Source organism: Prionailurus viverrinus, unplaced genomic scaffold (assembly GCF_022837055.1).
Source record: "Prionailurus viverrinus isolate Anna unplaced genomic scaffold, UM_Priviv_1.0 scaffold_35, whole genome shotgun sequence".
NCBI classification, from domain to species: Eukaryota; Metazoa; Chordata; class Mammalia; order Carnivora; family Felidae; genus Prionailurus; species Prionailurus viverrinus.
In genome coordinates this window covers 2,985,732-3,008,951 of record NW_025927605.1, presented here as the reverse complement: position 1 = coordinate 3,008,951, position 23,220 = coordinate 2,985,732, and the positions used below count along the sequence as shown (strand labels likewise).

At 50.3% G+C, this 23,220-nt stretch overlaps 1 protein-coding gene across 3 annotated transcripts in view; it reads right to left on the bottom strand.

The window, feature by feature from the left end:
• The window catches only part of ACLY (ATP citrate lyase), a 48,716-nt gene that overhangs the window by 11,212 nt on the left and 14,284 nt on the right, over positions 1–23,220 (bottom strand). For 2 of the 3 annotated variants that reach the window (XM_047845432.1, XM_047845434.1), the window contains exons 7-20: positions 22,882–23,012; positions 21,988–22,106; positions 20,569–20,705; positions 19,809–19,870; positions 18,513–18,630; positions 16,852–17,006; positions 16,157–16,247; positions 14,798–14,827; positions 12,086–12,227; positions 11,620–11,788; positions 9,424–9,528; positions 8,188–8,384; positions 3,719–3,800; positions 2,220–2,330 (exon numbers count right to left, since the gene is read on the bottom strand). In XM_047845432.1, coding sequence (XP_047701388.1) covers positions 2,220–2,330; positions 3,719–3,800; positions 8,188–8,384; positions 9,424–9,528; positions 11,620–11,788; positions 12,086–12,227; positions 14,798–14,827; positions 16,157–16,247; positions 16,852–17,006; positions 18,513–18,630; positions 19,809–19,870; positions 20,569–20,705; positions 21,988–22,106; positions 22,882–23,012 — 1,649 coding nt within the window. The remainder of the gene's footprint in view (positions 1–2,219; positions 2,331–3,718; positions 3,801–8,187; positions 8,385–9,423; positions 9,529–11,619; positions 11,789–12,085; positions 12,228–14,797; positions 14,828–16,156; positions 16,248–16,851; positions 17,007–18,512; positions 18,631–19,808; positions 19,871–20,568; positions 20,706–21,987; positions 22,107–22,881; positions 23,013–23,220) is intronic. The other variant, XM_047845433.1, reaches the window with a different exon arrangement.

Below are 23,220 nucleotides of genomic sequence, written 5' to 3'. Positions count from 1 at the left end.
GTCACAATCTCACAATTTGTGAGTTCGAGCCCCACAGAGGGCCCTGCACTGGCAGTGCAGAGCCTGCTTGGGCATTCTCTCTCTGCACCTCCCCAGCTTTTACTCACATGTGCTCTCTCTCTCTTAAAATTAACTTTTAAACAATTAATGGAAAGGGGCACCTGGGTGACTCAGTCGGTTAAGCGTCCGACTTTCGCTTAGGTCATGATCTTGCGGTTTGTGAATTCGAGCCCCACGTCAGGCTCTGTGCTGACAGCTCAGAGCCTGGAGCCTGCTTCGGATTCCGCGTCTCCCTCTCTCTCTGCCCCTCCCCTGCTCATGCTGTCTCTCTCTGTCTCAAAAATAAATAAAACAATAAAAAAAAATTAATGGAAAAACAAAAATAAAACACCTTGAGGACCTGTCCTATCCCTGGGGTGATGAGCAGTGCCCAGCCAGAAACAGAAGAGTTAGGTCCTTGACCTCTTGGGGGTGTCCTCAGCATAGTAGGGGTTGGGAGGTGAAGGGCTGGTAATGGAGAGCTGGTTAAGAGAAACAATGCAGGGGGAGGGAGGAATTATTTTTGGCTGCTGAGGTGGAGAGGAAAACAGTCCAGAAGGATCATGAAGAGGTTCATGGAATAGGTGAATTAAAGAATGGAAACAAGTATCTGCTAAAACCTGTATGTGCCAGACCTTTCCAATTACTTTCTTTTAAAAAAAATTTTTTTTCTTTTACATTTTATTTATTTTTGAGAGAGAGAGAGAGAGAGAGAGAGAGAGAGAGAACAAGTGGGGGAGGGACAGAGAGAAGGAGACACAGAATCTGAAGCAGGCTCCAGGCTCTGAGCTGTCAGCACAGAGCCCGATGCGGGGCTTGAACCCATGAACCGTGAGATCACGACCTGAGCCGAAGTCAGTTGCTTAACCGACTGAGCCACCCAGGCGCCCCTCAATTACTTTCTTACGTAAGCCACACAACAACCCAGAATCAGCCCCATTTTACACCTCAAGAAACTGAGGCACGGAGAGGCCAAATGACCTGCCCTGGTCACACAGATCCACCTAGAGCTGATTCTAGCCTGTGAGAGTAGAGGTCACGTCTGAAAGACAGGCATGATTCTATGACCTTTCCTCTTATTTACTTGGGAAGAAAAAAAAAAAAAAAAACTCGCACCATTAATACTTGATGTAACATATTCTTTCTATGCCAACACATCAAGATCTACCTCATTCTTCTCCTGCCTGCCCGGGTTTCTATCACATGGCTGGCGCCAGGATGACATACCCTCTCCTGGCCAGCAGCATTCAGGCCGTTCCGCTCTCTGCCCTTACAACATTGCGAGTATCCTTGCACACATGCTGAAATATTTTTGCATGCAGACCCCAATGATAAATCTGCAGGAACGGAACCGCTGCTTTGAAGGAGAGGAGCATTTTGCAACTACACAAATACTGTCCCTGTGACGTGGGTATGGAATATCAGAGGGGAAGGCAGGCATTCCAGGGAGAAAGAACAGGGTGACAGGCTTACTGGCAGGAAGGGTGGAGGGCTTCAGCGTAGGGATTATCACTGTTGCAGGAAGCCTTCTGGCCAACTGTTATCTTCATCTGCACACAGCACTTATGGCCTCACACTCAGAGCCTGCCCAACTATTGATCACTCATCAAGGACAAGTGTTTGTTTCCTCGGTTTTGTCATCACTGGATGGACCATCTTCACGACAGAGGGTCCTGTGAGCTGGAGTACTGGGGCCGCAGCCTGGCTTGCCATACTCAGCAGGAGCCAGGTGACCCGGGAGCATTTCTGTTGGATGCCGGTGACGAGCTGCACTCACTTTATGCCTCCGGGCACTTTCACGTACAGCCTCTCCCCACGCCCTGCCCCAGCAATGCGTCTGGGGTGCGTGCTCTCCCTCCTCTGTGTCCCTTTCGCTCAGCAAACTCCTTCGCAGTGCAAGCGTTACCTTCCCTGTGAAGCCATCTCAACTCCTCCAGACAGAAGTGTGCCCCACGCCAAGCAGGGACTCAGAGCCTTGTTCTGGCCTTAATCTGTTGACGACTGCCTCCCCCAACTGGATTTAACCTCCTAGAGAGCAGGACCCTGACCAGACCTTGCAGTAACCAAGCAAGTAAATATGTTCATTGCAGGAACCAGCTGCTTAATGAGAGGACCACACGGTTCACCTCGAATGCCCCTCTTCGGGCTTCCTGTCCAGGAGTGACCTGTCCCGGCCGTACCTCAGAGGAGAACATGGTGGCACAGGTCCCAATGCACCAGCAGACCACGGGCTTGGTGATGCGGCCCTCCTTGATGCCCCGGCAGATCTTATATTCCTCAGTGCCCCCGATCTGCCAAGGAACAAAAAAAAGCCCATTAGTTAGTGGAACCCATCCAGAGTTGCTGTGGGCAGCACCGCAGCAGGAAAATCTGTTCCAAATCAGGCAGGGCTCAGAGGCACCAAGAGTCCTAACTGACAACTTGGCTAGAAAATGAAGAGACGCTGGCTTTGGTCAAATAATAGCCTGGAAAATTGAGATGGGGTGCAAGGAAGAGTTGTGAAAGGGCAGTGGGTACCCTCTGAAGTCCCTGATCTAACCAGAATCTAATCTGATTGGATCTGACCTGCTCAGAGGCACAGGCAAGGACAGAGGTCCTAGGACTCTGTCAAACTAAAAAAGTACACTTCTGGGACACCTGAGTGGCTCAGTCGGTTCAGCATCCGACTCAGGTGGTTCAGGTCATGATCTCACAGTTCAGGAGTTCGAGCCCCATGTCGACTCTGTACTGACAGCTCAGAGCCTACAGCCTGCTTTAGATTCTGTCTCCCTCTCCCGCACCCCCCCACCATGGTGCTCCATCTCTCTCTCTCTCTCTCTCTCTCTCTCTCTCTCATTCAAAAATAAACATAAAAAAGCAAACAAAAAAAAGTACACTTCTTACTCCAGCTATGCACTTCCCAAGAGACCAAGGCCAGCCAAAAGTTTCTTCTTTTTGTTTTTATTTATTTAAAAAAAAATTTTTTTATGTTTATTTTTGAGAAAGAGAGAGAAGCTGGAGGAGGAGTAGAGTGAGGGAGACAGAGGATCTGAAGCAGGCTCTGCATTGACAGCACAGAGCCTGATGCGGGGCTCGAACCCACAAACCGTGAGATCATGACCTGAGTCGGATCATGAGACATGAGTCGGACGCCCAACCGACTGAGCCACCCAGGCGCCCCCTACTGGCACTAAAATGTCTTGTGACACCAAGAAGCAAGAACTTTTTCAGTGTTAACAGTGACAACCTCTAAGCCCCAGAGTGTAGGCAGGGAGCAGAATTACCAGGGACCGTCATTTTGCGTTATATATAACCAGGGGCGCCTGGGTGGCTCAGTCAGAAGCATCCGACTCTTGGTTTCGGCTCAGTTAGTGATCTCACAGTCATGAGTTTGGGCCACACATCAAGTTGTGCTCACAGCATGGAGCCTGCTTCAGATCATCTCTCTCTCTCTCTCTCTCTCTCTGTCCCTCCCCTGCGTGCACATGTACTCTCTCTCTCAGATATAAATAAATGTTAAAAAAAAAATTAAAATCAATCAAACAAACAAAAAACAGGGGCTCAGGTCATGATCCCAGGGTCATGGGACTGAACTCCATGTTGGGCTCCATGCTGAACGTAGGGCCTGCTTAGGTATCTCTTTCCCTCTGCCCCTCTCCCCCGATCACGACCACTCTCTCTAAAGAAACCCAAAACTCACCTCTCCAAGAACCACAATCATTTTGACACCTGGCGTGTCCTGGTAACGTAGCACGTGATCCATGAATGTTGAGCCAGGGTACCTGGTGACAGCAGAGAGAACACACAGGGTCAGGAGGCTCGGGGAGGTATGTGTACATGTGTGGGAAGCATGCTGGTACCAGGAATGCGCTGAGGTTCTTTGTGAGTGTGGGTGTCCGGTGAAGGCCCACAGATGCCTCAAGAATAATGGCGGGGGTGGGGAGGGTGGTAAGTAAATGAGGCACAAGGGAAGAGAAGGCGGGGAGGGGAGGTTCGCTTGGCAGTAAGATGATTGGAGAGCACATGTTTGGGGGTTTTAAAATATGGCGGCAGGGTGCCTGGGTGGCTCAGTCAGTTGAGCGTCTGACTCTTGATTTCAGCTCAGGTCATGATCCCAGGGTCATGGGATCGAGCCCCATGTCAGGATCCGAGCTAAGCGTGAAGACTGCTTCAGATTCTCTCTCTTTCCCTCTCCCTCTCGCTCCCTCCTCCTCTCTAAAATAATAACTAAATAAAATATGGCTGCAAATTCTTTTAAGAAGGTAGAACCTCATGCTTCTCTTGAATACGGGTCAGACTTAATGATTAGCTTCTAATAAACAAAATGTGGCAGAAGCGATTCTAGGACAGTGACTTCCATGGCACGGTTATAAAGACTAGCTTGTCTGGCACTCTGTCTTGAACTGCTCACTCTGGGGGATGCTGGCCATTATGTCCTGAGGACATTAAGCAGCCTGTGGAGAAGCCCACAGAGAAGAACCACCTTGCCAGCCCTGTGGATGAGCGACGTCCACCTCGGGCCCGCCGTCAGCATCGCTGACACCTCACACGTCACTGCAACCCACCCCTCCCCCAAGCCAGAAATGCCCACTTGAGCTGCCCTGAATCCTGACCCACGGAAACTATAAGGACAAATGTGGGGTTTTCTTGTTGTTTCAAACCTTTATTCTAGAGAGAGAGAGGGGCTTTATCCCATGACCCTGGAATCATGACCTGAGCTGAGACCAAGTGTCGGACACTCGACTAACTGAGCCTCCCAGGTGTCCCACGAGTGTTTTACTATAGTTTGAAGTCACTTGGTTTGCATGATTTTCTTCGAACACAGTAATAGATAATACAGTGTGCCACCTGATGTCCCAGGATAGACAGGCTATTGCTAGGTCTATATATAGGTCCATACACATAGTTGACCCTTGAGCAATGTGGGCGTTAGGAACACTAACCCTCCACCACATGCAGTTGAAAATCAAACTATAACTTCTGACTCCCCAAAAACTTAACTACTAATAGCCTATTCTTTTTTTTTTTTTTTTTAATATTTATTTTTGAGAGAGAGACAGAGAGCGAGCAGGGGAGGGGCAGAAAGAGAGGGAGACACAGAATCTGAAGCAGGCTCCAGGCTCTGAGCTGTCAGCACAGAGCCCAACACCAGGCCCGAACCCATGAACTATGAGATCATGACCTGAGCCAAAGTCAGATGCTTAACTGACTGAGCCACCCAGGAGCCCCCTAATAGCCTGTTCTTAAAGATTTTTTTTTTAAGTTTCTTTATTTAAGAGAGGCAGAGACAGCATGAGTAAGGGAGGGGCAGAGAAAGAGACAGGGAGAGGGAGAGGGAGAGGGAGAGAGAGAGAGAGAGAGAGAGAGAGAGAGAGAGAGAATCTCAAGCAGCCTCCGCAGTGTCAGCACAGAGCCCAATGCAGGGCTCGAACTCACCAAACTGAGTCATGACCTGAGCTGAAACTGAGAGTCGGGCGACCAAGCCCTCCAGGCACCTCCCTAATAGCCTATTCTTTTTTTTTTTTTTAATTTTTTTTTTCAACGTTTATTTATTTTTGGGACAGAGAGAGACAGAGCATGAACAGGGGAGGGGCAGAGAGAGAGGGAGACAAGATCGGAAACAGGCTCCAGGCTCTGAGCCATCAGCCCAGAGCCCGACACGGGGCTCGAACTCACGGACCGTGAGATCGTGACCTGGCTGAAGTCGGACGCTTAACCGACTGCGCCACCCAGGTGCCCCAAAGCCTATTCTTAACCAGAAGCCTTACTGATAACAAAAACAGTCAATTAACACACATCTTGTATGTTTATGCATTATATACTGTATTCTTACACTAAAGAAAGCTAGAGAAAAGAGAATGTTATTAACAAAACCATGAGAAAATACATGTGGAGTGCTGTACTATATTTTCAAAAATCTGCATATTATAAGTGGACCTGTGCAGTTCAAACCCATGTTGTTCGAGGGTCACCTGTATTTTTTTTTTCTCCTGTCTTAGGAGTTTACAAAAGGATTGTTTAAGGCAAAGGATGCTTCTCTACAGATCTTCAAGAGCATTTTAAATCCCAAGAGGACAGTGAAACTGCCCAGACTTATTTGAGCCGGAGCCCGTTGTCAGGGAGCACCAGCGACAAGGGTCCCACAGGCCATAGCCCCCAAGACTTGGGCAAGAGACCTTCCTCACTCGGGAAGTCCATCTGACATGACAGGGGAGAGCCAGGAGATGAACAAGGTAACAGGCTCTCCCAACAGCGTCTGGTTGAGGCAAACAGCAGCAGCAGTAATAATGAATAGCAATGGCTGGGGCACTTGGGTGGCTCAGGTGGTTATGTGTCTGACTCTGTATCTTGGCTCAGATCATGATCTCACAGGTTCATTGAGTTCGAGCCCCAAGTCGGGTTCTGCGTTGACAGCGTGAAGCCTGCTTGGGATTCTCTGTCTCCCTCTCTCTCTGTCCCTCCCTCACTCATACTCTCTCAAAAATAAAATAAACATTAAAAAAAGAAAAAAAAAGCAATGGCTAACACATGTTATGGTATTAAGTACTAGGCATTACTCCAAAATAGTACCCTATTGATGACCCTACTAATTACTATTACTGTTCCCACCGGCAAATACAATGAGTATGCTATTTGTGAAATAAGAAATATCTACTGGGTCTCTGGCCCCAGTTCTTGATGCAGAGCTCCTAAAACCCTTGTAATCTTCTGAGTGACAGGGGTGCTACAGAGAGCTCCTGAGTCTGTTGGAATTTCCCGGGTGACAGGAGTGTCTTGTTCTCACAAGGCAACTTGGTGGATGCCTGCATAGTTCCTAGATGGGGGCTGGTCTCTAGAAGACCTTGAAGTCATGGGGCGCCTGGGTGGCTTAGTCACTTAAGCGTCTAATTTTGGCTCAGGTCATGATCTCATGGTTCGTGGGTTTGAGCCCCGCATCAGGCTCCATGCTGACAGCTTAGAGCCTGCAGCCTGCTTCAGATTCTCTCTCTCCCTCTCTCTCTCTCTGCTCCTTGCCCATTCTCTCTCTCTCTCAAAAATGAATAAACATTAAAAAAAATTTTTTAGAAGACCAAGACATGATCAGAGTCCTGGAATTTTCAGCCCTACTCACCACTCTATGGGGAAGGGAGAAGGGCTAGAGATTGAATTAATAATCACAATCATACCTACATGATGAAGTCTCCATAAAAATCCCTAAAGAAAGGGGTCTGGAAAGCTTGTGGGTTGGGAAATACACCAAGGTGCTGGGAGGGTGGCATGCCCAGAAAGGACACAGAAGCTCCATGTACTGCCCCCTATAATTTGCCCTATGCATTTCTTTTATCTGATTGTTCCTAGGTTCTACAATCCATTCTAGCAAATTACCAACCCAAGAAGTGGGGCGCAGGGACCCCCAGTGTATAGCCGGTTGCTCAGGAGTACCGGAAGCGCAGACTCATGATTGGCATCTGAAGTGGGGGCAGTCTTGTGGGACTGGGCCCTTCACCTGTGGGATCTGGTGCTGACTCCAAGTAGATACTGTTAAAACTGAAATGAACTGTAGAACACCCAGCTGGTATCTGCAGAGAACTGGAGAACTGCTTGGTATGGGGGAAAAAAATCCCAACATTTGGTAGCCAGAAGTGTGAGTGTGGTCATGGTAGACAGTAAAGAAACAGTTCTTCCTTTCAGTATTACCAACTACAGTTAACACCTGCTGAGTACTTGCTAAGTGCCAGGCTACCTTCTAGAAACACCTCACTAAATCCTCCCAACGACTCCATGAGGTGGGTGCTATTGTTTTACCCACGTGATCTGTAAGGATGCTAGAGCTCCAGGGAAGGTAAGGGACCTGTCCAGAACGCCTCCCTGGTAAACAGAGCAACTGGGACTCGAACCCCATGGTCTGATTTCAGATTTGGTCCTGCCAACCCCTGCACTCTGCTGCCTCCCTATGGCCACAACACAGAGACAGCGCACAGAATTACCCCCAAAGCCCAAATACCTTTGAAAAACACCTTTTCCTGTTTTCTTCTGATATTATGCCCATGTCAGACCTGAGACAGGGTAGAGATGGCCCGTTTTATGGACTTAACTCAGTGGTAGCAAGCAGAGATTGGAGGATCCCACTCCCCTCTCCCAGCCTGCCCCTCCCAAATGTAAGAGGCCCGCCTTGGCCCAGCTGATCACCTGTCCCCGCCAATGGCCACACCCTCATAGACGCCATCAGTGGTCCGAGAGATGATATTGTTGAGCTCGTTGGACATGCCCCCGGAACGTGAGACATAGGCCACACTGCCAGGGCGGTACAGCTTGGAGGCCAGGATGTTGTCCAGCATCCCACCTGTATTCCCAATCTTAAAGCACCCAGGCTTGATGCCTCCAACCTGCAAGGGCAGAAACAGCAGTCAGGGAGGAAAGGTAAGCTCCCCACAGAGCTCAGGAGAATCCCAAAGCCCAACACTACCTGCTCAACCCCCTCTGGTCAGGACGGGGAGAAAATGTTCCAAGAGAGTTAACACCTACACACGGAGTTTCTGGCTTAAGAATCTCATCTCTCCCGCGAGCGACATTATGCGGAAAAAAAGAGAAACTTACTTGTAAAACACGGCTCACTACTACTGCACGTTCAGATATGTATACTCAGGGTTAAGTCACCTTGGCTCTAAAAGGGTGACAGCACCCATTAAAGTGTGAAACACAGGTGTATGCCTCTGCTCAAAATCACCCTTGCCTCTGAGATAAAAGGCCCCTTGCTAAACTAAAAGATCTTAGCTTCGGACAAAATTTTAACTCAACCACTAAGTAAAAACAACAACAAAATAGTCACAGAGCAGTTTCTTTCTATGTTGAAGACCTTTGGGCAAATAAAACCCCTAGGTAGATTTTCCTTTGGTTTACAATTAAAGTAATAAAGATTATGCTATGGTTGTATGGAGGTGGACAGAGAAAATCTCCCAGTTAGCCCCTTAAAACTATAAAAGTGACATGGCCTGCAGAGAGTAGATATGGCCCATTAAAGTAGATATGCACTTTCAATAGGTACTCTCTGAATCTTTTCAACCTAACAGGGAAACAGAAGAGTCAACAACTTAGTTTTCTGTGGGCCCAGAACTTTATAAGATAGCCTTGAACTTAAAAGGCTTGGGGCAACTGAGTGGCCTAGTCAGTTAAGTATCTGACTTTGGCTCAGGTCATGGTCTCACAGTTCCTGAGTTCGAGCCCCGAGTCGGGCTCTGTGCTGACAGCTGGGAGCCTGGAGCCTGCTTCAGATTCCGGGTCTCCCTCTCTCCCTGCTCCTCCCCCACGCACACGCTGTCTCTCTCTCAAAAATAAATAAACATTAAAAAAAAAAGAAAGAAAGAAAGAAAGAGAAAGAAAGAAAGAAAGAAAGAAAGAAAAAGGTTTCTGGAAAAGGACACTCACAGTGGCAGGTCCAATGATGGTCACTCCCTTCTGGTCTGCCTTCTTGATCAGCTTCCTTGTGAGGGCCTCAGGGATGCCTTCAGCTATGATGGCAATGGTCCGGATCTAAAGAACAGTCCCTTCCTGTTAACTCTGTGCCTCAGATGAAGCAACGAGGCAGCAACCTATACAGGACCAACCTTCCATGCCCCCTTCCAGGCTAACAGTATGCACCCCTTCCTCCCATAGACCTCTGTTCCAGCCTTATCACTCCAATCCTCTTCCAAAAGGAGAGGCGAGGGGCATAGATGCCCGAAACCAATCTCCATTGGTTAACACCACGGTAACTCAGTAACCTGAGCAGGAACAAATGTTTCTGAAAACCCATGACCATCAAAGTGGCTACATTCTCTCCCATCCAAAAACCCTCAAGACTCAGACCCACCTGTCCCCCCCACCTGTCCTGATGCCTGCTCATAAAGCAAGTATCTACAGCTTTCTCCACTGTACTCTCTGAGTCTCCGACTCTGTGTCCCAGGGCCAGCACGGGACACGAGCTGCTTCCACACACAGACCAGAGACTGGGCTGGGGGAGAAAGCCAGAAGGGGTAGGGGTGGGGGGGTGGGGAGGAGGGTTGGGCAGGAAAGATCAAGAACCATCTCTATCTGGCTCTCAGGGCCAGCAAACTTTTTCTGGCTTTGTCGGTCATATGGTCTCTGCAGTAACTACTAAACTTTGCCTGTGTAGCACGAAGGCACTCACGGACAACATGTATATGAATGAATATGGCTGTGTTCCAATAAAAGTTTATTTATAAAAACAGAGAGCTAAGTTTGACCCTTAGGCTATAGTCTGTTAACCTTTGCTCAAGAATAAAAAAACAACTCATTTTCAGCAGGTGTGTTTTTGTTTTTGTTTCACTGAGATGGGAACAAAAGTTTACATTCTCCAGTCATAAGCTGAACTAGGCCAGTCTGGGATCAGACAATAATTTTGAACAGAAGAATCAATATCTTAATCTATAAAGGCTCGTACAGAGGGACCTGGGTGGCTCAGTAAGTTGAACATCTGACTTTGGCAGGTCACCATCTCACAGTTCGTGAGTTCAAGCCCTGCATCGGGCTCTGTGCTGACAGCTCAGAACTTGGAGTCTGCTTCAGATTCTGTGTCTCCCTCTCTCTCTGCCCCTCCCCGCTTGCGCTCTGTCTCTCTCTCTCAAAAATAAACGTTAAAAAAATGTAAAAAAAAAATACAAAGGCTCGTACAAATCAGTAACAAAAATGACAAATACCTCAACAGAAAAAAAGGAAGGGAGAGCAACTCATAAAATATAAATGGTCAATAAATGTTTTTGAAAGTTCATCTTAGTTAATGATCAAAGATACACAAGTTAAGTAGAATGGCTATCACAGGTCAAATATGTGTTTTTATAACGCAAACATTCAAGTGTTGGCCAGGGTACAGGGAAGCAGGCATTCTTGGACTAGTGATGGAGATTATGTCCATACAATTTTTCCGGAGGGCACCTGGGCAGGATGGATCAAACAAAGGCTTTCAAATCTGTACATTCTGATGCAACAGTCTGACTGGTTTAGACATTTGTGCTGGGGAAATGATTAAGGATATATGCAAATGTTCATCTAAGATGCTCACCATAAGACCTGAAAAAGCAAAACCGATGTTGCCAATAAATATTTATTGATGTAGAAAAAGTAACTGAAAACAATGGATTACAAAATAGTTACATGCAGTATTATTCCACCTGTTCAAATCCAGAGAAAGGTACCGATAAGGATACACTCAAACGTTGGCAACCGTGTTTCTGAGAAATAGGACTTACTTAACTGAAGCATTTATGTTCTTCTTTTTATTTAACAGTATTTAAGTTTTCTTTGTAATAAATATGTAATGACTTCATAAGAAATTGCTTTTGATTCTATTCTTAGAGCCAGTCCTAGCAGCACAGGGAGGTTCTGGCAGAGGTAGATGATCCCGAACGGACTCTTTGTTAGCCCAGGTACGCAGCCCTGTCTGGCTTGCCCACCCTCAGTTACCACCCTACCTCCCTAACCCTACCTTCCGAAGATCAAGTGTATCCAACCACTTTCGATCGCCAGCCAGTCCCGAGTGCCAAGCCCTTTAGCCCAGGTGGCGGTGCTGGCTGACACCACTCAAGGGCTTTCCCTGCTTCCCTACCCCAGGACCCAGTGATCTACCTGTGAGTAGTTCATGGTCTCGATGGTACTGTCATAGGCTGAGCGGAGAGAGGCAAAGTTGATCAGCACGTCTACTTCTGGGTGCTTCTTCATGGCATCAGCCATGTTCTTGAAGACAGGGATCAGGATCTCCTTGTGACCCCAGTAAAACTTCTGCTTGTGGTCCCCGCTGTGAGAGAGAAGGAGGAGGGGTCAGAACAGCCCCAAACTGTTGGGGCTGGGGAGGGCGGAGCCAAGGGAGGAGCTTCCTCTAGAAGGTGGAAAGACAGGGCCTCTGTCCTCAAAGAGTTCCAAACTCTGGGGGAAAGATCCCCCAGGAATATGGATCGCCCCAGTCTGGGATGGCAGGTGCTTCCCCAGCCAAGCGGATAATCTTGCTGGCTCCCCCCAGCTCTTAGTGAGGGGGATGAGATGAGGAAATCCCACATGGCAGCCATCTCTAGTTTCCCGCCCTGGTGGGACTCACGTGAAAGGGTACACCATGGCGGCCACGGAGGGCTCATCTCGGGAGCAGACGTAGTCAAAGTCCAGCATGCCCTGTACAGCCCGGGTCTGCATGCCCCACACGATGGCCTTTGTGTGGCGGCTGAAGAGGGTGGCACTCTTTCCTGGTGGGCAAAGACACAGCGAGTGCACCCAGAACACACACCCCCGGGGGGCCCTCAGGGGCTGCCACACCCCTCCATGCCCAGTCCAGGGAGGGGGGCTCATCACCACCACAGAGCAACGTCAAGAGGATGGGGTTCTGAGAACTTGGGGAAGAGGTGCCTTGTTTTTTCTGGAAAGAGGGGGCAGAGAGAGCAAAGAGAGCTAAGAGGACCTGCCTGGCTGGTAAAGAGCTAGCAACGAACACAGAAAGGACTCCCATGCAGAGAACAGGTCCACAGGCAGAGAATCCCTACAGGACCTGCTCACCTTCACAGGAAAAGAGTATAATCAGCATTTTGCTTATATGCCAACAAAGGCTTGATAAATTATTTTTAAAGTCACCAAGAAAAAACTAAGCTCTCCTAATTCTAGTACCTGCAGGATTTTAAATAACCCAACAATCACCACCTCTAAAGCTGGACATAAATCAGCTTGGGTCAGGATCCGAATCCTCATGACTCTAGGTCAGTGTAGGTCCAAAGTAGAGGCTGGCCATGGCCTTACTATTTCTACCTGAGGTTCTGGCCTAAGCACACTGGTTCTCAGCACCTCCCCACATTCTCTGTGCTGTTCCTCCTGCCCTCCTCCCTCTGGCCCTTTCCTGATCAGAACAATGCTCTGGCTGGTCCCACAGGGCAGAAAGGAGAGGCAAAAGAAGGGGGGGGGGGGAAGGGCTCAGAAATGCTTCCATGCCTTGAAGGGAAACGCTCCTTCACCACCCTGCAGGCAGGTGACCGGACTCTCCCTTCTCTGCAAGTCCTGCTGGAGGAAAGTAGCCCCCCAGGGAGGTTCTCAGCTCCCCCAGGGAAATCAATGCACTGAGCTCCGTGGCCATCTGGTATTAATTAACCTAGCGTACTAGTCTAGTGTGGGCTTTGCTAATCAGGCTCAAGATGTGATTTAATAAATTTAAGATCACTCTCCCAAGGCATGTGGGGTTCTCATCCCTACACAGGCTTGCTTCTTCCCTTCCAGCTGTAAGCTTCCCATAGCACAAGGCTCCTGCTGTTCCAAATACCTGGGACTTACTGTCACCGGACCCATCTGGGTTCTCACAAGACACGGGATCACAGAACAAAGGAAGCCACCTAATCCGGTACCCTCACTTCCCAGTCCCAGGAACCGGAAGCTTGGAGATGACAAGTGACAGAGATCCTGTCATCTAGCATCAGAGCCAGATTATATACTAATTTAAGGTGCAGCTCAATTGTGCAAAGGAGGAGGGGAGATACAAACCAGGGTGGCCTGGCCCCTCCCCACCCTCGCAGGAGGGGGGCCCAGACGGACCCAAGTCAGAGTGCCAGCAAGCACACATACACACATCTGTCTACCCAAAAGACTACAGAAAGGGGACACAGCCTGGAATCTCTACAGGCCCAACTGTACCTCCAGCGTGAAAGGCGCAGAATTAGAACACAGAGAAGGCTGTCATCCTCAGCTAACCAGCAGCAAGGGCCTCAGAGAACCCCTGCTGCAGGCCTAACACCCCCACCAGACTCCCCTGCTGGCTGCACTATTTGTCCTCCTCTCCCTCCGAAGTCTGGCTCAGGAACTAACAATAAGATAAGCCCACCCCTTGGGTGGAAGAGCTCTCAGAACTGGAGTAGACCCCTGTTCTCTTGGCACAGTGCTTGGGTCATTCAGGTAATAAAGGATCTCGCCAGAGACAGGAACCAGAAGGATTAAAGGCAGATGGTCAGAGGTTTGCATTCCTGGCCTTTCCAGGGGGATACCTGACACTAGCCTAGGTGCCCCTTCCCCTCCCCTTAGCAAGGTATCAAAGGTCATCATCAGAAATTTTTTCCCCCTCCCCTGGAGCAAAATCTCTCATAGCTGTGAAAGTCAAAAAGTCAAGCAGAAGCAGAAGCCCTGACACTTTGAAGCAATGAATCCATTCACTTTAGGCAACAGGTGAATGTGTCTTTGCGTGAACGTGTGAGTGAGCACTGAAAATGTCCCTCATAAGCAGTGACCTCATTCACCAGACCAAACCCAGATCCCCTCCACAGATTTACTGCACATCCATCCAGGCTTCTACATCTCCCCTTGTCCAGCCTGTCTTCCCCAAAAACCCAGAGAAATCTAAACCCATGGCTGGCACTGAGAGCTCAGGGATGCAGCGGGCAGGGGTGGCTTGGCAGGAAAAGAGACCATGAGACCCAGATGGGAATCGGGAGAGCTGAGGCTGCCCTCCGTGCGCCTGTGCTGCCACCACCCTCCACCCCACTTCAGTGTCCATGGCTCCCTCCTTCCCAGGACTCCCCTCCCTCCTCAGCAGGCGCCACCCCTACTCTCCAAGGTGTTGGGCCCAGCTGTTGCTCCTGCGCTCCACACCATGTCCTGTCCTGAGTGTAGAGCCAGAGACAGCCGGCCAGGAGAGTGCTGAGTGGGGGTGGGAGTGACTAAGCAGGGGTGGGAAGGGGAGGAAGAGCAAGGACTAGGACTTGGGGGGGAAACAAAGCACACAGTTAAGACTATAACCCACTAACAAAGCCACACACAGAGCTGGGGCGGGGCAGGGGCATCCTACCTTGCAGGGATCTTGGACTTGGGACTGAATCTGTCAAAGAAAATGACCAAGGCAACTGAGTCACCTGCTGGTAGCTGGAGGCTTTAGAGGGAGAGGGTGGGAAAAGGGAAGGATCCCAAGGACAAGCCTCATAGGGCTGACGCCCTCACCAAGTCTTGTCTATTCCACAATAGACAGGAGTGAAGCCGACCGAAGAGGAGAGAGTGCTGATCAGCACAGCAGAAGCAAGAGAGAGCAAAGGGCCAAAGGGGCAGAGAGGGGGCAGGAGGAGCTAGAAGGCTTGGAAGGTGTGAACACCAAAGCCCCCAGGCCTGGTGGAGGGACAGCTGGCCCCATCACACCCTTATAATGCCAATCCCGTTTTGTCCCCATGAAGCCCAGTAAGAGGATCAGGTTATCGTAGGGTTGGACTTGTCATTCTGTGGACAAAGCTGCTGGTCTGGGGACTGTGGGGAAACAGTGTACAATCTTGAGTGCCTGGAGCCAGTGTAACTATTTCCCAAAATGCCTCAAGTGCAGACTTCCTGTACCAGGAAGGGGCTGCATTAATTAACACTGGCTGTAAGAGCTGGGTGGTGGCAGGGGTTGCATCTGATGAACCAGAGGACGGACAGACACAGAAGGCAAACTGCGGATGGGCTGGTAAATGACGTGTGCTCTTACGGTGGGCTCACAGGAAGGGGGCTCTTTGTAGGAGCCCCAAGAGGTTGGGCGGGCAGGAACCACTGTGAGGGCCCTTGCTCTGCTGGACCAGCTCTAGGCTCCTGCTCTCCACTTAGAAGTGGAGTCTGGGAGGGGCGCCTGGGTGGCTTAGTCAGTTAAATGACCAACTTCGGCTCAGGTCATGATCTCCCGGTTCATGAGTTTGAGCCCTGAGTCAGGCTCTGTGCTGACAGCTCAGAGCCTGGAGCCTGCCTTGGATTCTATGTCTCCCTCTCTCTCTCTCTCTTCCCCTACCCCACTCATGTTCTGTCTCTCTCTCTCTCTCAAAAATAAATAAACATTAAAAAAAATAAAAAGGAAAGAAAAAAAAGAAGTGGAGTCTGGGAGGCCTTGCCACCACCCCCAGGTATTTCTGTCACCCTGTCTCCTTTGCCACCTCACACACCCCCACGGAAGTAAGGGGACAGAGGGGAAGACAGTGGGGAGCGAGGTGACCCAGGTGCAGCGTGGGGAGCCCACAGAAAGGCTCAGGAAGGTTCAACTCTTCATGTCCTTGTGTCCACTTGGCCCATGTGCCATGCACACTCTTACAGCACAGCCCAAACCATGTTCCGGCACCCCAGCAGGGCCCACCCCAGCAGGGCCCAGAAAGGACAGGCAGACAGGGAGTGCCTGAATCTGCTGGCTGCCACTTACCTTGTGGCATGGCAGGCTTGGCCTTCTTTGCGGGTGCCACCTCATCAGCCCTGGACTCAGAAAAAGATGCCGTCCTACTGGGGGCTGGAGTCTGGGGTGGGACAAGGAGACAAGATAAGAGTCACAGGTAGCAACTGGGAAAAAGAACTATTAGTCCTTGAGCTTTGGAGCCTTAAGGCCCCAAAGAAATCAGGTAATAAGAATCCTGTACAGCACCATCTTCTACTAAGTGCTTGCAAAAGTACTACAACAACAACCCTCTTGAGATAGGAATTAGTATTGTTCTATGTCCCAGATAAGCAAACTGAGGCTCTGGAGGGTAAGACACCTGCCAAGGTCTCTCTCTCAACAGGATTTGAACTCCAGTCTAATTTAAAAACCCCTGGTCTTGGGGCATCTGGCTGGCTTAGTCTGTGGAGCATGAGACTCTTGATCTCGGGGTTGTGAGTTCAAGTCCCATGTTGGGTAAAGAGCTTACTTAAGAAACTAAACTAAACTAATAAAACCCGGTAGGCTTTCCATTATACTACCTTGATTGGGCAGAAAAAAAGCCAGCAGAGATCTAGAAACCAACCCATCTTTCTCCAATGCCCACAGACGACTAGGAACAGAAGAGGGGCACTTGTGTCCTGGATGGGAGGGAGGTAGGAGAGGGTAACAAAGATGTTTTAAGGCAGAGGAGAGGGGGCACCTACCGAGGTACTCCCACTGGCATTAAGGAGGAAGTTTGCAGTGTGGGCCGCTGTGGGTGGCTGGTTGGGGATGGGCCGGTGGCCTAGGGCCATACCCACAATGGCTGTCATGTGAGTTTCAGTCCCAAAGACATGGATGGGGATCCCAGTAGTCTTCCCTGTGAGGAAAGAAAAGAATCCACCATTCAAGTCTTCAAATAAGTGTTCACATCCACACTTCTCTGCAAGGGGCCCCGCCTGGCATCTAGTGCCTTCGGCACAAGGCCAATTATCCAGGATAGACCAACCGTCATATTTTCACCACCAAACAAATCTTCATAAAGACCACCTGCTTCGATAAGAGCAAGACCTGGCTTTACCGACACCCTGAAGTGCAGCCACAAGCACCGTCCTGCTGTGGGCAGCGAGACCCTGGCCCTCCCATCCCTCGACCTCAACTTCCACCCGGCCTGGCCTCTGCCTGAGCCTTGGGCTCATTTCCTCGGGGCTCCAGCCCCCCTCGGTCCTCTGTGTGGAGCTGTCTCGTCACTCGCCACCTCCTCCTCCGTCTCCCCTGCCACTTCACTGTACACATCCCTAACTGAGAGGGATCAACCTCTTAGTAAGTGTTTACTTATTTAATGTTCTGTGAGTTTAATGGCCAGACCGTGACTAACATTCACCATGCTGTCCCGAAGGCTGGGCCCATGACAGGAACTCAGCTGTAGGTGAAAACGAGGACCTGGCACCCCTTCAGGTGATTGAGGCAGGTTCCTATTTGCCACAGATACCAGATTTGCAAAAATGGGAAGATGGCAAGATTTTGCCCCTCCAATCAAAGGGCATGGCACGCATCTGTCACCCCTCCAACGCTTCATGTGAATCCCTGCTCCCCACATAAGTGCTCCTAGCAATGAGGTCTGCACTCTGCTCTCTTGTTCTACCAATTAACCGATCGTCCCCATCTCTCCCCCCACAGCCCAAGTGGTCTCCACCCTCCTGCCCCTGAGCCCGAGCTCCACCCAGCAGCCAAAACCCTTCTAACCCAAAATCAAGTTGTGCCACTTCCTCAAAGTCTTCCAGAGGCTGCCAGCCCAGGGTCACGGCCAAGTGCTCACCCGTACCTGTACCAGTCCCACATAGCTCCCACTGCCTCCCACCCTTACCTGCCAACACCCTGCCCTCGCTCCCTCGGCCCTGCCTGCTGGTCCTGCACAGCAGCACACTCCCATTCAGGGCCTTGGAACTTGGCCTTCTCTCTGCAGACACTGCTAAGTGCTCTCTCCTCTCCTTCAGGTCACTGCTCAAATGTCACCATTTTGGTGGGGCTTTCACCGATCACCCCATTAAAACCGGCCCTGTCCCCTCCCATGCAAGCTATCCTTTACTCAGCTTTGTTTGCCTTCATGTCACCTAGCGCCACCTGACATTACTGTCAATGTTTTTAACAGCACGAGGGATTGCTGTCGGTCAAATGTACAGCTGCAACCCCAGTGCTTGGCACACAGCCCAGAGCAGGTGTTCCGCAAATATTTGTTAAATGAACAGCTGAATGGAAATGTTTTCTGAGCCACTGTGAAGTTCAGGTCGAGCTCTGCATCAGAGGAGTGCACACACTGGAAGTAGAAGCAAGTGTCCGAAGACCCGGCACAGAGCGCTGGGGACAGAAAAGGTCGCCATCTTACCGACTTCTCCCATCACCCGCAAGCCCTCCTGATAGTTGGGGCCACCTCTTCGGACAAAGATCGTGACCTCGTGCTCCTTCAGGGGACCCTGGTAATCTCGAATTGCTCTCACGATGCCCTGGAAGCAGGAAGGGACGACAGACATGTGCCTAAAAATAAGGCAATTATTTATAATCACGATGAACGAACATCCCAGGTGTACCTAACAAGGACTGCTTCTCGCGAAGAAGCATGGCAGGCCCCGACAGTCAAGAATTTCACACGTGTGGACTGGACTACGCACAAGCAACCGAAAGGCCCAGGATATGCAGTCACTTGTGATGTTGCTGGGGCAGCAGTTTGGAGTCCCTGGGAGTCACACCCCTCAATGCACAGGGTGCCGTCTCCAGTCATTCTTGCTATCTCTTATTGTAGCCGGGGCAGGTGGCGGGGATCTAGACCAGGGTCCTATGCAAGGGTTCTCAGAAGTATCAGGATCTAGTCCACTTAAATATCAAAGTCCTACTAAAGCTTCTTCCAGCGATTTTGGAGAACAGCCCTTGCAATGGGTATCAACTCTGGAAACAATTTGGGAGAATGAACAGGTGTGCACCAATGCGGTCTCTCCTGGGTCAGAAGTCTAATTTCTGTCCCCCAAGGCATGCCACCTGGTTGCTGTTCCAGAAGTAACCACCCATATCGACAGGGCTGCCTTTGTCATAGGGTTGCTCAAAAGTTAAAATAAAACTGCCAAGGTTCACCTGTTTCAGATTGGTCTGTTGAATCAGGACCCATTAGAGAGACTCTGTTTTTGGCAAGACTGACGAGGCCTGGTCCCCCACTTCATGAGAGCTCAGACTTTCAAGGTGGACATTTATTTATCCATCATTCTCAAATATGCGCTACCAGAAGGGACATTCCCTGAGCGTCGGACAGTACAGAACAAGAAATGGCCTCTTGAGGACTCTCGAGCCAGGTTAGCTCTGTCACCCTTTCTGACCAGCAGTCACACTCAGAACTGTGTGCCCTCGCCCCTGACCTGCGCACAGGGACCAGGCTGACAGGCCTCAGCTGGATGAGCAAGAGCCTCAGATCATCGATCCATTTTTCCTCATTCTGACCTTTTGGAGAAGACCCAAATCTATCCCAGCGTCTTCTGCATCCCCAACAAGGGCCCCTGGGACAAGAGCCCCTACTCAGCTGGGTAAGTCATGGAAACCTGCTTCTGCCTCAAACTTTGCTTGCAGAAACCTCCCTTCCTGGCTTTTCCCAAACCCACATTCCCCAGAGACTACACGGTCCCCGGTGGCTGGTTACCTTGAATGTGGCAGCCACATTGGTGAAGTTTGCAATGCTGCCTCCAATGATGAGGATCTTGCCTGTGTTGGGAGTAAGAGAGGTCAAAAAAGGGTTAGAAAAGTAGAACATCCTACTAGAAATCCAACCGAGGGAGTTCTCTCTTCTCTAAGCACGGATCCCTCAACTGTTAGGAGGTGTCAGTGCAGAGGCTGGGTGGGGTGGGGAGCAGGCTGACCTCCCTTGACATCCGTTCAGTCTTAACCAACTCAGCTCTCCATTACCCATGCCACTGAGCAGGTGGTTAATCCAAACCCACAGAACCTCTACGTCATTCCTGGCTGCCACTGAGAAACCCGGTTTAATTTCTGGATACTCCTGGTAGGAATCTCTATTGGCTCAAAGGAAAGGGAACTGGTATGTGTAGCCCCCAAACACTAGACAGGCGGTAAAGTGAAGCTGGGAATCCCACAGCCCAAACAGTAAGTGTAGAAGTGGGCCGCTAAGAACTGAGTTTCTACAAGTCAGTAAGAGCACATTGCTACCTCCTCCCTTGCACCTGCCTACAGGACTTTATGTACGTATCGCTTCCTTGCCTCCCCGCAGCCTCCATCTGACAGAGGCCACATTGCCCACTGTACAGTTGGAGAAACAGAGGTCCAGAAGCTAAATAGCCCCAGGCCGCAAAGGAGCAGGACCACAACCCCAGTGCCTCCTTGCCCAAAGCTATTCCCACTGTGGCACAATGGGCCATCCTGGGGAAGGAGCGTGTGTGTCTCACCATCTGGGTGCTTCTCCCGGGTCATGAGGGAGAGGATCGTCTTGGCATAGTCATAGGTCTGCTGCTCGCTGGGGGCGCCTGAGTATTCCCCGTAGTTTGCCAGCTCATTGACACCCCCTAGGTCGCAGATGGTATCACTGTCAGGGAGACACGGAAGTCAGTGCTGATTCTGACTCTAGTGGCTGAGGGTGGCAGCCTGGTGCCGATGAGGACACACAGATGCCCCGAAAGCCCCATAGTCAGCTTATGGAACCGACCTCTCGGGCCTCAGACCCTCAAGGTCCACAGAAGTCACACTTGAAGTTGCATCAGGCTCTCCCGGGCAGCACTCTCTGCCAGCCCCCAGCCACAGTGGGGTCCTGGATTGACAACATTAAGTAAAAGGAACAAGGAGCACCTTCCGACACAAAGAAGAATCACATATTCCAGGAGTCCCTGCTTGGCTGCCCAACGGAGAAGTAAAATGGTTGCAACTAGAGGAGAGCTCAGCCAGGCGTGGAAGGGAACGTGGCAGATTACTGCCTAGAAACAAACAGATGTCTACTGTGCTTTAAGTGAAAAACCAATTACTGCAAAGACTGTGGAATATGATCCCAATATTCTTATAAACTGTTAAAGTATGAATACTTATACAGGCATTAAAACAGCTGGAAGGACACACAGCAACGTGTTCACTGTGGTGACCTACTAGCAGGAGAGATGGGGAAACAGCCAAGCGATGTTTACTATTGGGTTCTTTTCTGCATTTATTGTATCTCTGCAGGAAGCCCATAGCACTAACTATAAAGATTTTAAAAAATAAAAATAAACAAGGGGCTTCTGGGTGGCTCAGTCGCTTATATGTCTGACTCTTGACTTCAGCTCAGGTCGGAATATCACGGTTCATGGGATCATTGGACTCTGCTGACAGCACAGAGCCTGCTTGGGATTCTAGCTCTCCTTCTCTCTCTCTGCCCTTCCCCCACTCTCTCCCTCTCTCTCTCTCTCAGAACAAATAAATAAACTTAAAAAAAAAAAAATAAGAGGGGCGCCTGGGTTGTTCAGTCAGTTAAGTGTCCGACTTCGGCTCAGGTCATAATCTCACAGTCCATGAGTTCAAGCCCCATGTCGGGCTCTGTGCTGACAGCTCAGAGCCTGGAGCCTGCTTTGGATTCTATGTCTCCCTCTCTCTGCCCCTCCTCCGCTCGTGCTCTGCCTCTCTCTCTCAAAAATAAACATTAAAAAAAATTTTTTTTAAGTAAGAAAGTTGCAGGGAACAGTGTACAGGGCAGGCTTTTACCAGAGCCCTGCTTTACGCCAAGGGGAGAAGATGAAGACCCCCCCCATCCCCACTCCAAGGTAAGGCAATCTGATCCAGGCTGTGCACACATGGACTCGGGGTAGGCCCAGCTCCCATCCTTTCAGTAGCCCCTCAGTCACCTGTACACGACAGAGGCACCACCTCCAGCGACCATGGTCCAGATCCTCCCCCTGGGGTTCAGCAAGGTCAGCTTCAGGCTTGCCCCACTTTTGGCATCCAGGTCTGCAATGTAAGCTTCCTAGGGACCAGACAGCAACAGGTGGGTCCTAAGGATACCCCCTTCACCAGGTCCCAGCACCTGGGACCCTGTCCCTTTCCCTGAAGACACATGAAGAGGTCCTCCATTGTCTCAAGAGGGTCAGGGAGAGGGGTTGTGCAGGGTCCTAAGTACCTGGGACAAAACACGATGATGTCCTCAAGGACCAGAACCACCCATAGCCACAGTCGCTGCCTGGGGACAAACTTCCCAACTCCTTTCTCTCTGTCCTCAAGTCCCTGACCCTCTGCCCAAGTCCCAAGTCTCACTAGGTCACCCTGCTTCTAAACAGCCCCCAATCCCAATGTCTGCCTGCCTGGTTCACCACACGCCCCTTCTTCCGGCCCAGCCTCTTGCCCTGGCCTGGGTTATGACTCACAGGCCTAATCCTGCTGTGAAGACCTCTCAGATGATGCGGTGGGAAAGAGCAATTAAAATTCTCAGCAAGTGGCCAAGAGAACTACCTTCCCCCGGCAGGATGAGCAAGATCCACTCGGAATTATCAACAAATCAAGTTAAGAGCCCAGGGAGGTTGATTGAGAGAGAAGTCTAAAAGGATTTCTGGCCGGGATTCAGAGGCTTGGCTGACTCCCACCCCCACCTCCTTTGGGGGTTTTAAGAAAATTAAATGCCTCTCGACCTTCCCTTCCTGCCAAATAAACAGCGCACAAGGGGGGCCCGATGCTCCTCTGAGATTAGTCACCCTCCCCCAGGTCCCCATCACATTCCATCTCCTCCCCAGAGCAGCCAGCCTTACCTCTGGATAAGCTTCCCGCCCGAAGGGAGGAGGGAACTCTATATCACCCCACTTCACTTTGCAGATGTAGTCGGCTGTGGCATCTACCTTGGCCGCCAGGTCAAGGACATAGACGCCATCTTTGGTCACAACTGTGAGAAAAGCAGAGGTACTCAGATGCCAGCCCCCCCCCCCCCCCCCCGGCAAAGGCGTCTACCACCAACCTCCAAACCCCTCCACAGGCTTCTCCACCACCACCTCCCGGGGTCCCACCCAGACCTAACAACTGCCCAGCTCTGCAAGAAACCGGACGGCCCTTCCACACAGCTTTTCCCCCGTTAAAAGAGAAATAAATTAATT